The following is a 16,984-nucleotide window of genomic DNA, read 5'->3' as shown; positions in this document are numbered from 1 at the left end:
TTCTTTTTGGCTGCATTGGGTCTTTGTTGCTACGTGCAGGCTTTCTCTAGTTGTGGCAAGCGGGGCCTACTCTTCGTTGCAGTGCGCAGGCTTCTCATTGCAGTGGCTTCTCTTGTTGCAGAGCACAGGCTCTAGGCACGCGGGTTTCAGTAGTTGTAGCATGCGGGCTCAGTAGTTGTGGCTCACGGGCTCTAGAGCACAGGCTCAGTAGTTGTGGTGCACGGGCTTAGCTGCTCCGCCGCATGTGGGATCTTCCTGGACCAGGGCTAGAACCTGTGTCCCCTGCATTGGCAGGAGGATTCTTAACCACTGCGCCACCAGGGAAGCCCTTGATATAGTTTTTAAAGGCCATATGTCTTATTTTCCTTCTCCCTCATGCATAATTTAAAAATCTTAGTGTTGCTTTTAAAGGCCACACCTCTTATATTTCCTCTTTCACTTTTAAAGCCATTCAGTGTTTTGCCTTTATGACATCATTTTGACAGCTTTGTCTTTTTCTTCCAGAAAATTCCCCCATCCTCTGTCAGATCACAATTCTTCTGCATTTTGCTCTTAGGAAACCCTTGAGAGTATGAATACCATCTTTTGCTCTAGTCTGTACATGCGTGCAAGTGAAAGGTGAACCTAGGGAAAGGTGAGTGCAGTGAATAGACATTGAGATGGTAACACCCTCAACCTTGCCCCTGCCTCAGTGGGCTCCTTTGCTGGTGCATTAGAGCACTCTGGAAAGCAGAGTCAGAGGGTAGACCAGGGAGGATGGAATGATCACGGTTGGTCTTGTGCCTAGATTTCTCACAAACCTAGTGAATAATGACTAAAGTTAATGTAGGTGAAATGCAGTGCAGAAGTTTCAGAGATCAAGATAAAGAAAGAAAGATTTAAGTTTTAAAAAATAAAGCTCTCTCTGAAAAAAAAAAATGAGTAAAGTTCTCAGGAAGCTCGTGACTTACAAACTATTGCTCTGAAATAAAGTGAATTCTACAAATCTCTGGGCCTTTCCACTTCTCCCTGCACAGCTGTTTCCAGAGTAACTCAGACCTTCAGAATACAGTCCACATGGTGGCCGCCTTAGGCTCGTTATTTTGCAGGCAGTAGAGCATTGCATGATTTCTAAAAAGTTATTGTTAAAAATACATTTTATGGAGTATTGTATGCAGTGCACAGAGTCTTTCTAAGACAAAAATTGGGCAATTATTGGAATGTTCTGCTCATTTCGAACATTGAAACAGAGGAAGTAATAAAAATGTATCTCCTAGTTTGGTATTTTTCGTTATTTTATAGGTACAGTTTGGCAGCTTGAATAAAAGTGCTACCTCGGTCTTAGTAAAACCAATGAATTAGTTCTATTTTCTTTCACACACCAACTTTAATCTTTATGACTCATGGACATATAATCTTGCAATATTTATTTAATGATATTTTGAATAAATAATTCATTGATGGAACAGTTCTGACAGCAAGATAATTTGCTCTGTGTGAGGGAAGTGCTAACACTAGCAGAATTTATACTTCCTCACTTTATGTACAAGATAAATTTTTACTCATGAACTCAGTAATCCTCTGCTAATTTGTACCAAACAGCTTTTCTCAGAGAGAGAACGACATGCCCATCCAACCTTGCTAGATGGGATATTTTTGGGTCTCTAGGGAGAAGTGAGAAGTTAAAATATTTGTCTTTTTTCTTCCAATTGTGGTAAAATATACATAACATAAAATTTACCATTTTAACCATTTTCAAGTATACAGTTTGTTGGCATTAAGTAGATTCACATTGTTATGCAACTTTCACCACCATCTATTTCTAGAACTTTTTCATCTTCCCAAACTGAAACTATACTCATTAAAGACTATTAAAGAGTAACTCCTCAACAATTCACCTCCCCCCCATTCCTGCCCCCTGGGGCTACCACCATTCTACTTTACTCCCTGTGAATTTGGCTACTCTAGGTAGCTCATATAAGTGGAATCATATAATATTTGTTTTTCTGTGACTGGCTTATTTCACTTAGCATAATGTCTTCAGGGTTCATCTGTGTTGTAGCATGTGTCAGAATTTCCTTTTTAAGACGGAATAACATTCCATTGTATGTCTCTACTACATTTTGTTTATCCATTCATCTGTTGATGGGCTTCTGAGTTGTTTCTACCCTTTTGGCTATTGTGAGTAATGTTACTATGAACATGGGTGTACAAATATCTGTTCAAGTCTCTCTCTTCAGTTATTTTTGGTATATACTCAGAAGTGAAATTGCTGGATAATTTAATTCTGTTTAATTTTTTTGCGGAACTACCAAGCAGTTTCCAACAGTGGCTGCACCATTTTAATTCCTACCAGCAATGCTCAAGGGTTCCAATTTCTTCAAATCCATGCCAATGATTATTACTTTCTGTTTTTGTTTGTTTGTTTGTTTGTTTTTACAACAGCTATCCTCATGAGTATAAAATATCTCATTGTGGTTTTGATTTGCATTTCCCTGATGATTAGTGATGTTGAATATCTTTTCATGTGCTTACTGGCTATTTGTATGTCTTCTTTGGAGAAATGTCTATTCAAGTCTTTTGCCCTTTTTTTTTTCTTTTTTTTATAAATTTATTTATTGATTTATTTTTGCTGTGTTGGGTCTTCATTGCTGTGCATGGGCTTTCTCTAGTTGCGGTGAGTGGGGGCTACTCTTCGTTGCAGTGAGCAGGCTTCTCATTGTCGTGGCTTCTCTTGTGGAGCACAGGCTCTAGGTGCGCAGACCTCAGTAGTTGTGGCACATGGGCTCAGTAGTTGTGGCTTGCGGGCTCTAGAGCTCAGGCTCAGTGGTTGTGGCACACGGGCTTAGTTGCTCCATGGCATGTGGGATCTTCCCAGCCCAGGGCTCTAGCCCATGTCCCTTGCATTGGCAGGCGAATTCTTAACCACTGCGCCACCAGGGAAGCCCTTGCCCATTTTTAAATCAGGTTGTTTGTTGTTTTGTTGTTGAGTTGTAGGAAAGTCTTGTCTCTTTTTAAACTGTGATTTTATGGCTATTTATCCTAAGCCTTGATTTCCTCATCTTTAAAATTAGAATAATATTATTAACTACCTCAAAGTTGTTGTAGGGATTTCATTAGATAAGTCAAGTTCTTAACAAATCACTTGGCACAGAATATATGCTCATTAAGTGGTATCTATTATTTCTTGTCATGTCACACCCAAACCACAGAGATTGTAGGGATGGAGCTGAGATTTAAGTACACAGATCTGTCCATCTTCAGAGCCCTAACTCTTAATGATAGTTTAGCATGACGGTTAGCATGTAAGTAACTTTTTCTTGATCTTGTTTATTTTTAAATACTCCCCACCACAGTGCTGTTAGGCAGTAAGTCTGCCTAGTCTATTTGTCTATTTCAGAATTATAGGAAACAATTCTGAACTGGTGATGTACTAAATAATGAGATTTTACTCTAAATTCAAAGAAAGCAATTATTGCAATTTCAAGCAATTTAGCTTCCTTTTGAGATTATAGCACTATTTTGGTTCTTGGTAGATTCTCGTTTAGAAATTTTTTCATCATTCTGAACAGTATTAATTCTAAAACTTGTGTATGAGAGTTTAAAGGAAAAGTTTCTGTCTTGTAATTCATTCAGTTTTAGTGTTGATAGCTCTTATACTGAGAGGAAAAAGAAATATAGGAAACAAAGCAACTACTACCAGATGAGTAAAGAGAGCCTATACAAGGTGGATCCAGGCAACTAACCAAACAATCCAAAGCCCTGTTGCCAGCTCTGGCCAGAAGTGTTTTGTGTTGCCCTTGTTCTGTGTCAAGAATTGATATCCAGTCTCTAGGGAAAACCCAGGGAAGGGTATCTCAGTGATGATGTGAAAACACCTAGAAACCTATTTCCAAAAGTCCAAATGTAGGTGTGAAATTATTTCTTGAACACTTAATCTCAAAATGACATCGAACATGATTCAGCCTACATAATGGTATCATAAATACCTAATGAAGAAGCAATGAATTATTGACAAGTGAAACAGAACTGCCACCAAGTGAAATGTAGACCAGAAGTGCCTTATGTGTATTTTACATGATGCACATATTTTATATGGAATGTGGGACCAGCATTTCCATTTCATAAATTACATAAAGAAGTCAGAGTCTGGGTGGGTGTTCCCCTATGACCGATGCTGCTCTATTTCTTCTAGATATCTGAGACCTCCCCATGCTTAATTCTTTGAAACTTAGTCATGTGCTAAACCTGAGTTTTTCATCTGTCAGCACGATGTCCTTATTATACACTTAAAATACATAGGGTAGCCCTAAATCTATGGGGGTAAAGTTCATTAAATATGAATTTTTTTGGTAAAGTATATAGTATACCTTGTACAATTCAGGTGTAGGAGAAAAGATTACTGCCACTTGTGAAATAAACCTGAAAGGTTCTGCCTGCCTGTGAATCTCCCAAACAGCCTTCTTTTTTTTTTTTTCTTTTAATATTTATTTATTTATTTATTTGGCTACATTGGGTCTTAGTTGCAGCACGCAGGCTCTTCATTGCGGCATGCGGGCTTCTCTCTGGTTGTGGTGCGTGGGCTCCAGAGTGCGTGGGCTCAGTAGTTGCAGCACGTGGGCTTAGTTGTCCCGCGGCATGTGGGATCTTAGATCCCCAACCAGGGATCGAACCCGCGTCCCCTGCACTGGAAGGCGGATTCTTAACCACTGGACCACCAGGGAAGTCCCCAAACAGCCTTCTGAGTGCACATCTGAGTGATATTTGATAGCTCATAATTTATCTTTTTAGATATTGACAACAGTGGGTATGTCAGTGACTATGAACTCCAGGACCTGTTTAAGGAAGCAAGCCTCCCTCTGCCTGGCTACAAGGTCCGCGAAATCGTGGAGAAAATTCTAGCAGTTGCTGACAACAACAAAGATGGCAAAATCAGCTTCGAAGAGTTTGTGTCAGTAAGTAATCTAAATCCTCTCCTGGCTACTGACTGTTTTGCTTCAAGCAGAGTTTCAGTAATGTCATTGCTCTCTTTGGTTAAATCTGGCTTCAGAGACCAGATAATGCACTGCTTTAAAGTGATGATGATGATGGTAACAATAACAACAGTAATTTCCACAGATAATTCATAAAACAAAGGAAAAAAGTATTCTCAAATGGTTGGAATTGAAGTCAGGTTTAGATGATCATCTTTCATGCCCTACTAAAACTACAGTTGAATTTAAATGCTTATTGACTATCTCTGTATGCAGAGTATTTTCGTATCTTAGTACTTGGTCTTGAGAAGTGGAATATTATTTTGTAACTGAAATAGCTAAGGTATGGAAGATATACCTCCTAGAAACCGGTTGTTTCCTTGTGATTGGTTATATCTTCAGTTTCGGTAAAGCCACCAGGTGAATTTTGATGCCAGCTATGGTTTCATTATTAAACTACCTTGAGACTCAGAGAACTGAAGAAGATGCAAAATAATATATGACTCCACCAATAAAAGAAAAATAGAAGTGAATATTGCATATCAGGTATTTCAAACCTCTCAGGCTGAGAGAGATGACTGAGTTGCCATTGCCAGCTGGCAGTTGAGGTAGAGCTGTCACTACCTTCCATCAACACCACCATGACTGTGTCTTTCATATGAAAATTAATGAACTAATTTATTCACTAATATAATTGAATAAATATTTATGAAATAGAAATTGTCTGCTTTTGCATTCTTTATTCACCTGGCAAATATTTGAGCTCCTTTCTTGCCAGGAACTCAGGCACTGTGAGTAATGTGCTGAACAAAAAGAGATGTAGCTCTAGCTTTCCTGGAGTTTACAGGTGGAGGGGAAGACGGAATCACACAGATGGATAAAAGATAACTGTGATAAATGCTGTGACAGAGCAGGACAGGTCCCTTGAAAGTTTGTAGTAGGAGGAAGTGAACTTGGTGGGGAGGTTAGGGAACTCAGAGATTCAGGGAAATGGGAGACTGTCCCTGAAGCTGTGAAGACGGAGTTGCCAGCTGAAGGAACAGATAAAAGGGGTGGGTGGGGGAAATGAGTACTGTGCAAGGCAGGCAGAGGTAACAGCATGTGTAGAGCCTCTGTGCCTTTAGGGGTGGTGAATGCTCTCAAGCACTTGAAAAACACATCAGTGTGGCTGGAGCTGAGATGCTGAGAGTTAGGAATGCGGCTAGAGAAGTGAGTCAGGTCATCAGGGTCTTGTAGGATTTTTGCTTTTATCCTAAGAGCAGTAGGAAGCCAGTGGAATAGAGTATGAATTGACATGATCAGATTTGCATTTTTTAAAACTCACTTTGTCTGATGCATGGAGAACTGATTGAATTCAGTTTATCCAGGCTCTAGGGTAGCCAGTGACAGAGGGACTGACAGAGGGCGTTTCTCTCTACGCCTGTGTAATTCCCAGCAAAAGCTGACTTCTTGACTTTAACATGTATATGTTTGAGCTGTACAGATGGGATAATATCTTTGTTAAGGCATTTTAAAATCTTCATCATGTAGCTAGTTATTCTTTAGTTTTTAGTACAAAAGACCATGGCAAGTCTAGGCAAACAATTTCAGTATGTACACTTTGAGTTTGATTATAGGTTGGGGTGCAAACATTTGTCCATTTCGTGTTGTTATAAAATGACATGAGAGTTATCTGTCTACACAAGCAATAAGTGCAAGAACAACTGATTAGTATTTATTTTGATGTCATTCCGAATAAATAACTATCCTTTACGCTGCACGGATTTTAATGGTTATTTAATCGAGTCAATTTTATTTCTCTCCCATTCCAGCTAATGCAAGAGTTAAAAAGCAAAGACATCAGCAAAACATTCAGAAAAATAATTAACAAGAGAGAAGGGATTACTGCTATTGGAGGAACTTCATCCATTTCCAGTGAGGGCACACAGCATTCTTATTCAGGTAACCAACCACCTGCTCCAAATTTAATCTTTCAGTCATTGGTTCATTCAACAAGTCCTGTATTTCATCAAATCTAAGATGACATTTATTGTAATTCACACCATTGTTTTATGTGTTCTTGAGGGAAAATGAGACTAAATTATAAAGTGCCATCAGATTTGAAATGTATCATAATTTCAGAGGTGTCAGAATGAAAAATCCTAGAATTTATGATAAGTAATAATGAGTTTTTACTATGTGTCAGGAACAGTGGATAACAGAGATTAGAAATGGCAAAATAGAAGTTATATTTCAGCACTGAATGTGTTTAATCATGACCTTGGAATGGATTTTTCATCCTGACCGGTGAGATGAGTTTACTTTAGACCTATTTTAGGGATGGTGGAGAGGTTTATTGCAAGGACTTTCCATTTTGGGGAACTGAGATTCCTGATTCATCTTTTATCAAGCCACCAAATGACTTGTAGAGCACAGCACCTGATTTGCTTGATCTGATAGGATCACTGGATTGTAGCCCAGTGGGAAATCCAGAGTCACATTAACTCCTAACAGGAGATGGCTTGCCCCATGCTAAGCTTGCTTCTCAGGATCAAGATGCCTAAAAGCCTTTGGCCAAGTTCCTTTTGTTCATGTTAACATAATTAGAACTATGCTTTTAAAATTTTTGATAAAAAACTCACTTTAACTTTTCCCCCTCTTTCTTCCTTTGAGATCTGAATTTGTTAATTATCCTCTTGATTCTCTTCCTTTCTAAATGGATTTTCCTCTAACAATATACTCACACTTCTCCTACCCATTGTATATATTTTCCTAACTTTTTCCCACCAGGGAAGTGTAGTGGGGAAGGCAGTGGTCTATAACTGCTACCTCCATTTTTTGAAAGGTACTTACTCCTTAACTCTATTTCTGCCTGTCCATTCTAATGAATTGGCTTCTCCATTAAAAAAAAAAAAAAACTTTTTAGTAAGGTATGATATGCATTTAGCAAAGTGCTGTGATCTTACATGTACAGCTCAATGAGTTTTCACGTGTGTATGCATCATGTAGCTGCATTCATGCAACTGCCAACCAGATCAAAACACAACATTTCTATCACCTTGGGTGTCTCCCTCTTGCCTCTAACAGTAACTGTCCACTTTCTGATGTCTATCACCATAGATTTTTTTTTTAAACTTGTTTATTGAGGTGTAAGATGCACAGGGTAACGTGCATACAGTGCCCTATTCTTAAGTACATGGGAGGATTTTTTTAACCTATGAATACACCCATGTAACCATTATCTAGAACCAGATACAGAATATTTAATGGCTTTTAAAAAAAGAACAGCTTTATTGAGATATAATTGAGATACCATAAATTCATCCTTTGAAAGTATAGTTCAGTGGTTTTTAATATATTCAGAGTTGTACAGTCATTAGCACCTTGTAATTTTAGAACACTTTCATTCCTCCATAGAGAAACCCCATGCTCATTAGCAGCCACTCCCCATTTCCCCCTCCCCCCAGGCTCTGGCAACCATTAATCTACTTTTTATTTGTATAGATTTGCCTATTCTGGAAATTTCATGTAAATGAAATTATACAGTAGTGGCCTTTCACTTGACAGGCTTCTTCCCTGGCATGATATTTTCAAGGATCATTCATGTTGTGGCATGTATCATACTTCATTCTTTTTTATTGCTGAATAATTTCTGTTCTATGGCTAATATCACGTTTTGTTTACCCTTTCATCAGCTGATAGATATTTGGATTGTTTCCACTTTTTGGCTATTATGAATAATTCTCTATGAACACTAGTGTACACATTTTTTGTGTGGACATATGCTTTGAATTCTCTTAGGTATATACCTAGGAGTGGTCTTTTGGTAACTCTATGTTTAACATTTTAAAGAACTGCCAAACTGTTTTCCAAAGGGGCCACACATTTACATTCCCACGAGCAACGTATGAAAGTTCCAATTCCTCCACATTCTCGTTGACACTTGTTATTGTCTATTTTGTTTATTACAGCCATCCAGTAGTTGGGAAGTGGTATCTCATACCTGGAACACATTTCCTTTCCCTGACCATCTACACCTATTAAATATCTATCTTTCAAATAGTACCTTCTCCATAAAGCCTTTTCTTGATCAACCTAATGAGAAATGATTCTTTCCTTAAATTCCCTGAAACATTACTTATATCACTCTTGTGGTATGTTCATTTCCCTTTAGTTGCATTTCTTCGTATATCTGTTTTATCTTATCACTACCCTAAAAATTCCTTGATGGGAGGTACAGTATCTTAGTGATCTTTAAATCCCTAGATTCTAAGTTCCTAAGCAGGTATGCATAGTGAGGTAAGAAGATAAGAAGGCAGATAATGATAGGTACAGAAGTAAATGTTTGTGTCTTTATTGATTGTGTGTGTGTGTCGGATTGAATTTGGGGGTATCTGCCAAATATGCCCTTAGGAAAATTACCTAGTTCTAGGAATTGGGGCAATAAAGAGAAAGGCCAGCTACCCTGTGATGGAAATTGGAATTATTTTCCTTTAAGTTTTATATTGTTAAATCATTTTTATATTTACAGAATAATAATAAGGCAGTAGACCATTTTTCCTTTAAGTTCCTTCCTATTTTCCCCACTGCATAGCCCAACAATTTTTTCTGCCTAAAGATCACTGTTTTTATGCTGGAAGCCATGGGTTGAGAAGTTGAGGATGAAGATGGCTGAGAGTAGGACTGGTATCTAGATGTGTCAGTTTTCTTATAATAGACATTCTACAGAAACGGAGCTATTTTATTCATTCAAACAACTCTTGATTAAAACTAGTATTTCTGTTGTAAGTTCCAAATCACAACTCTATAAAAGTTTTTTAGGGGGCAGGTGGAATTTATTGCTGTGGTTATTTGTTTCTTGTATTTTCCCCCCTGGCATATATGTGTATGTGTGTGTGTGTGTAATCTGACCGCTGGTGTTTGGTTCCTGATCTACTAGCTCTCAGAAGCAATATGTATTTGGAAAGATTTTAGAATCAAACCGAATATTTATTGTGCTCATTTAAGCTATATGACTTACTCTTCCCTGATATATCAGATGAAAAAAGTGGAATGAATTCCCCTTTTTCTTTAAACCTACGCCCTCTTAAACCCTTTATTGTTTCAGTAGGGTTTTTTAAATTGGCATTTATTATTTTTGAACGGAAATTTAAAATTATGTTTTTGCAGTGCAATTAATTTTGTGAAATGAGGTATGCCAACTAAGATTTTCTGTTTTCAGAGGAAGAAAAAGTGGCTTTTGTTAACTGGGTAAACAAAGCCCTGGAGAATGACGCTGACTGTAAGCATCTCATACCTATGAATCCCAATGACGGCAGTCTTTTCAAATCACTTGCCGATGGCATCCTTCTTTGGTGAGTTGAGCATTGCGTTAAGGGAGCTATGTTCTTACTGTCCACTGAAGAGCATTCAGTGAAAACTACAATTCAGTGAATCCATTGTCTTTTGAAATTAGTTAACAAGTAGCTACATTAGTCTTGAAATTTTTATATTCTATATATATTATATAGAAAATCAAGTACTATATATTTTCCCACATTTTCTTTCAAATGAAATCTCTTATTTGGTATCTTTTTCATCTGCTTCCTTAACGATGCCAGGAAACTTTTTTTTTTTTAATTAATTAATTAATTTATTTATTTTTACTTTTGGCTGTGTTGGGTCTTCGTTTATGTGAGAGGGCTTTCTCTAGTTGCGGCAAGCGGGGGCCACTCTTCATCGCAGTGCGCGGGCCTCTCTTATTGCGGAGCACAGGCTCCAGACGCGCAGGCTCAGTAGTTGTGGCTCACGGGCCTAGTTGCTCCGTGGCATGTGGGATCTTCCCAGACCAGGGCTCGAACCCGTGTCCCCTGCATTAGCAGGCAGATTCTCAACCACTGCGCCACCAGGGAAGCCCAGGAAACTTTTGAGTTACTCCTCTGATGCATTTAATAATGTTCACAGGGTTTCTTTCTTTCTTTTTTTTTTTTGGCCGTGCCACACAGCTTTCAGGATCTTAGTTCCCCGACCAGGGATTGAACCTGGTCCTGCTGGCAGTGAAAGCGTGGAGTCCTAACCACTGGACTTCCAGGGAATTCCCCATGGTTTCTTTCCTCACTTCTCAGTGTGGGACTGTTGATCGTTGACTGGGACAGGAACATGAGGAAATATAATAGAACTATATATCTCATTTGTGCTTAAATTAGATTAACATTTTAATTCAATCTTGTCATATCCATGGCTCATTGCAATTTCTGCTCACTAGATTGTAAACTCTCTAAGGGCATGTCTTTGTCCTTGTTGTGTGTACTAAAGTCCCAGCATACTTCTTTGAACAAAGCAGATGTCTTTTATTTTTTAAGTTTATTAAAAAAACAGAAGACTTTCAAAGAAGAAAATAACCACCACAAATATTCTTAGCACCCATAAATAGCTATTATTGATATTCTGGCACATTTCCTCAGTCTTTTTTCTGTATTTTTTACTTAAAAATAAAAAACTATCCATGAGTACAGGATATTAGTTTTTAGGACATTACATATACAATATACCTTGAATTCTACCTACAAGTCTGATCTCTTCCTCTGACCTTCATAGGAGATTCCTATTATGAATTGAATGGGTATTTTCTTACCTTTATTTTAAAATACAAAATGTATTCTAAAATACAGAGATAAATTTTATATTAGTTTCTTTTAAAATGTTTGAATTACTGAAATTTCAGACCAAGTCTCTGGCTCTTCATCTTTCTGCAACAACAGTAATTTTAATGCTGTTGATACCACTTTATGAAATTTGCCTTCTTGAGGATTTTTTTGTTCAACATTTCAGGCTGCTGAATGTTGAGGATCATTAAAGGAAATAAAGGCAAGATTCACATAAAGTAAATGCAAGAATGTTTGAAAACAGAAGGAAATGCTAAGATTACAATTGCAGTGAATGATGAATGTGTTTTAGGTTAGGGAATATTTCTTAGATTTTTAAAATTAAGTCCCTGACATGAATTATAGTATAATATTTCAAAGAAATGGATAGTTACTTTTCAAAATTTAACTTTATTGTCTACTTGAAAAAATAAACTGAAAACATTTCTGGAAGTCTTAAACTAAATTATTCCCATTTTCTCTTTAGTAAAATGATCAACTTATCTGAACCAGATACAATTGATGAAAGAGCCATTAATAAGAAGAAGCTCACCCCTTTCACTATTTCTGTAAGTATTTGTCCTTTGCTAGTAATCATGTTACTGTAAGGATCATGGATCCCTTATTAATGGATTTTAGGCCCAGGCAAATCCTTTGATTTAACATAATTTTGGTTTCCTATTAAAAACTAGGTTTTTACTAAGTAAAAATTCAGCTGCATTTTTTAATGAAGAAATTAAGATTCAAAGTATGGTGGATGAAACAAAGTAGTATTCACATTATGTTACTCAACTATTGTAGTTACTGAGTTATTTTTATTAATGAATATTTGCTTGATGCCAGTGTTTTTGTTGGTTGATTGAGATAAGAATACTCCATATTTTTACCACATGTTTTACCATTTCGCAAAATTTTTGCTATTCTTTCTGTACTAGGTTGTTCTGTAGTCAGCTTCTCCATTCAGATCTTGTTAAAGTCCAGGAATTTATAGTCACCACACTTTTTCCCTCAAAATCTCTAGATCAATAGGGGAATATCAGTATCTACTAAGTACATACTAGGTACCAGTCACTGTTCTAAACACACCACATGAATTATCCCTTTGACTCCTCCCAGCAGCCTTAAAATAAGGTGGATACTATGATTTTACAGATGAGGAAACTGAGGCACTGAGAGGTTGCACAGTGGCCGACCCAGGATCTGGTCCCAGTAGTCTAGCTCCAGAGCCCATCCTTTTAATCACCAAGCTATACTGCCACTCTCACGTGGTGGTAGTAATAAGCAACTAAGTTAATGTACTAGTCACAGCTGTAGCTATTAAAAGTGAGCTACTGCTAGGCTGTTTCCTTTATTTCTATTGGCAGGTATAATTCTTGATTTTGCTAAGGTTGTTAAGGCTCTTCTATAAGGAAGCTATGACCTTGGAGTAGTGGTACATGGTTAGTCTCAGACTATCCAAGGGGTCCTCCCATTTCCTGTTATCCTTGATTAGTACAGAATTGGCTGTTGACTAACATGGCTTTCTTGACCCCATTTTCCAATAATGTTACATATTCCTAGCAGAAACTACCATTCTTGAAGAAGCCCCTTTCTGACTGCAATTGCCAGAAGTTTATTTTCCTTCATATCTTGTGTCAGGATGTTTCCTCTAATATCTATCATTGTTGAAAATATACATCTTATTTTTAGAATACATGTGTCACACAATTTTTTATGGCCCTGAATCTGAAATACAACATTTCTTACTATTGTATAAATTAATTGTACGGTTTTACTTTTAATACTTATATGCAGTGCATTGGAGAAAATGAAGAAAAATGTTCTGTAACTATTTTTGCAATACTATAGGATGGGTCTGAGGGGCTAAGTCTTTTATATTTCTATTTTTAGAGATAGCATTCTTCCAATATGAGTAGGGATAATAGTCGAGGTCTCTAAGATGCTTGAAAAAGTGTACTAATGTAGAATGAGAAAAGATAGCCCTCTGGGAAGGGGCAAAGTGTTACTGTAGTTATTAAATCTGTTTTGTTTATTCAGTAATTTTAGAGCTCTGGGAATAGATCTGCTAGACAGCTACCCGTTTCCCATGAAACTTTATCTCGAAGAAGCCTAATTCATTTGTAAAGGATTGTGATAATATAGTTTTTCACCTCATGATGATAGGCTGGTAAAGTATCATGATGTATGAAAGAAGAGAAATATAAAAGGATGACAATGACATACAATAACTATGAAAGCAAGGGAAAGAGATCAAGTAGCTAAGAGCAGGACTCATTTATGATCTTGGATACTTTGTCATCTCTCTTTCTACCCAGTGTGTTACTGAGCTGCATTCTTTTGATTGTTTGTCATTATTGAAAGAAAAATTATATGAGTAAGAGTCAAACAGATGGCAATGATTTAGGGACCTAAAAGTCAGGAAACTAACACAAGGGTAGGTATAGGAGATTGAATCTGTTCCTTATAAATGTAAAAAATCCATTGCAATTGATATACTCACATATATACAAGGTGTGTATGTATATACTTTACACTTACATATGTTTACAAATGTACACACACATGTATAACCTTAACTTCAATTACACTTTAAGTAGGGAAAACATAAATCTCATTTGGACGTTACAAACGCAGTGAAAGTGATGGTATGTAAAATAAGGATGAAATCTGAATAACAAAGAATGCCTTTGTCCTTACCCGATAAGTGTTTAGCACAGCCCTCTAAAAAAAATCATTAACAAAAGTGGACTCATCTGGAATTGAAGCTTTATTGGAAATGAAGATTTGCAAAGTGGTATGAATTAAAAGAAAGAAAACTTGCAAACCCTATTTGAGACTGTTAGTAAAGAGTTGGATAGTTAATCAAAATAGAAGGGACATGAGAAACCATCTAACACAGCAGTGTAAATTTTTCTGCCTGGTAAAGTGGACTCTATCTTAGACACAGACAATTCACTGATGCACAAAATAGATGGGAGAGAATGGATGGCTTATCCAAGATAAACTGCCATGTTTGCTTGATTGTTTTGTTAATATCTCTGTAAGGTAAGATATCCTATTTTACAGATTAGGACACTGAAACACAAGGAGGAACAACACCTCTCTTATGTCTCCGTTGGTGAAGGTTCCCCATTGTTCTCGCCTATCCCCACCAAAACAGGTCTTCAGGAAGGAAGGTTGAGCACTCAGGGCAGTTGTCCATGTTAGGACTTGGAGAGCAACCTCTGTATGGGGTTCTCCTGTTACTTCTTGTTCTTTAGAATTGGCTCTAGACAGTAGTGGTCATCCCATTCCCTCATTTCCAGTAGGGCAATAATGTATTTACCAATTAGAAACTACCATTTATTTGAGGAAGCACATTTTAGCTCCTTATTTTCAATCCATTTTTAGCCAATTACTCATAAATCATTTGCTATACTTGTAAAGCCAACATTTTTGAATAAAATTAACATCAAAAGCTGGTTCTCCATATATCACCAACATAACCTGCTGATAAGACAAAGCTGAGTTTTACTGCTTACAGCAGTAAGAGAAAACACCACCTGCAAAGCCATGGCAGTGTCTTCAAGCTGAGGTTAGAATTGATGATTTGGAATTGTGGTTTAAGGTGGGTCTTTCACTGTGGGAGAGGGGAAGAGAGGAGACGGATGACTGGGTAAGGATGATGATGCAACTGATGCAACAGTCAGAACTGGTGGAAATTGCAAGGGGAGGATTTCAAGGTGAGGGTGTCAAAGGATCTTTTAGAGGATTAACTGTCCATTGATGCTTTCCACTGAGGAGTTGATAGGTCTTGCAAGTAGTGGCTGCAATGAGCAATCAAATATTTTGCCTTCTTCTCCTGGAAGAATAAAGCCATGCCAGTGAAGACAGAGGAATAAGTGCAAAGTCACATTAAGGTGTGGTTTCCTTGTCACTGTCCAGGCTGAGAAAAGCAGTGGAAGGTTTTGGTTCTCACTGGTTATTACGGTCAATTTGGTGAAATTACATATCTCTTTTGGCCACAGTACCATGCTGTCAAGGTAATGGGTCACTGCAAGATTAACACTATTACTGGAATAATTTTCAGTCCAGTTCTTTCCCCAGCTAATGCATTCTGGGGAATCACAACCAGAGCAAACATTCTTTATGCTCTTAGAAATGAAGAGAGGGCTTCCCTGGTGGCACAGTGGTTGAGAATCTGCCTGCCAATGCAGGGGACACGGGTTCGAGCCCTGGTCTGGGAAGATCCCACATGCCTCAGAGCAACTAGGCCCGTGAGCCACAGCTGCTGAGCCTGTGCATCTGGAGCCTGTGCTCCGCAGCAGGAGAGGCCGCGAGAGTGATAGGCCCGCGCACCGCGATGAAGAGTGGCCTCCGCTTGCCGCAACTAAAGAAAGCCCTCGCACAGAAACGAAGACCCAACACAGCCAAAAATAAATTAATTAATTAATTAATTAATTTAAAAAAAAAATGAAATGAACAGAGAAAAATATTACTTGTCTAGCGTAAATTGGCAGAGGCTGTCTCTTGAAAGTTATATTGATTTGATTTAAGGTAATTAAACATATCTGAAGGTATGAAAAATCTTCTGAATATCTAGAAAATACTTGAAATTTACTGAAAATATTTTCACATTTATCATGTTTATTTAGGTTGTAAATATATTGAAGGATTCTCTGGTTCTGCCTTCTTTTGGGAGAACTGCATTTAAATGAATATTACTTAATACCACTACAAAAATAATTTAATTCCAAATGCCTACTTCAATTACCCTTGACTAAACCCCAAGAGATACAGCCATTTACTTGGAGCCCAGCAAGATAAATTGCTTCAGCATACTGCAAGGGGAAGCCATTGAAATAATCACTCTGCTTTGTAAACCTTTGTGTAACTTCTGGATAGTAAACATAAAAATGTAAACAAACTGTGGGAGCAGGAGCCCCACCCGAACGTGGACTGTAGAAATAAAAGAGGAAAATACAATCTCTACCTTTTCCCCAAAGCAAATCAAACACAATTAACAACAAATCCCCTAGCTCTTAAAGTTACCTCCTCTTATCTTTGGTGACTTAAAAGTCTGACTGTATTGATTATTTATCACCATTAAATGGCCCCAAAAATAAGGCCTAGTAGCAAACAGGCCACCGTGCCTTTCCAAAAGGTGAAAAGGTGATCGGAAAAATGTCATCGGTACATAGTATGCATTTGTCATTTAGGGAAGAAATTTGAGGAGGGAATAAAAAAAAAAAAAAAAGTTAAAAGCCAAGGTAACTAAATTTTTCTAATTCAGTGTCTTTTCCAATTTGCTGCCTTGTGTTGTCCCAAACTGTTTTTTTTGTTGTTTGGTGGTTCTTTTTCTGTACATTTGTGTTTCTGATCACTGGTATAGCATTGATAGATGACAACTAAAGCAAAAATTAATTAATATTATTAAATAAATATTGCCCT

The 16,984-nt window shown here is 37.5% G+C and overlaps 1 protein-coding gene across 1 annotated transcript in view; it reads left to right on the top strand.

Annotated features, from left to right (window-relative positions):
* Positions 1 to 16,984, top strand: part of PLS1 (plastin 1) — a 110,277-nt gene that overhangs the window by 60,946 nt on the left and 32,347 nt on the right. The window contains exons 3-6 of the mRNA XM_059920170.1: positions 4,771 to 4,934; positions 6,764 to 6,893; positions 10,153 to 10,285; positions 12,042 to 12,123. Of these exons, the coding sequence (XP_059776153.1) occupies positions 4,771 to 4,934; positions 6,764 to 6,893; positions 10,153 to 10,285; positions 12,042 to 12,123 (509 nt within the window). The remainder of the gene's footprint in view (positions 1 to 4,770; positions 4,935 to 6,763; positions 6,894 to 10,152; positions 10,286 to 12,041; positions 12,124 to 16,984) is intronic.

This window comes from Balaenoptera ricei, chromosome 4 (genome assembly GCF_028023285.1).
Source record: "Balaenoptera ricei isolate mBalRic1 chromosome 4, mBalRic1.hap2, whole genome shotgun sequence".
Lineage (NCBI taxonomy): Eukaryota > Metazoa > Chordata > Mammalia > Artiodactyla > Balaenopteridae > Balaenoptera > Balaenoptera ricei.
The sequence above is the reverse complement of the archived record's forward strand: the minus strand, read 5'-3'. Positions and strand labels throughout refer to the sequence as shown.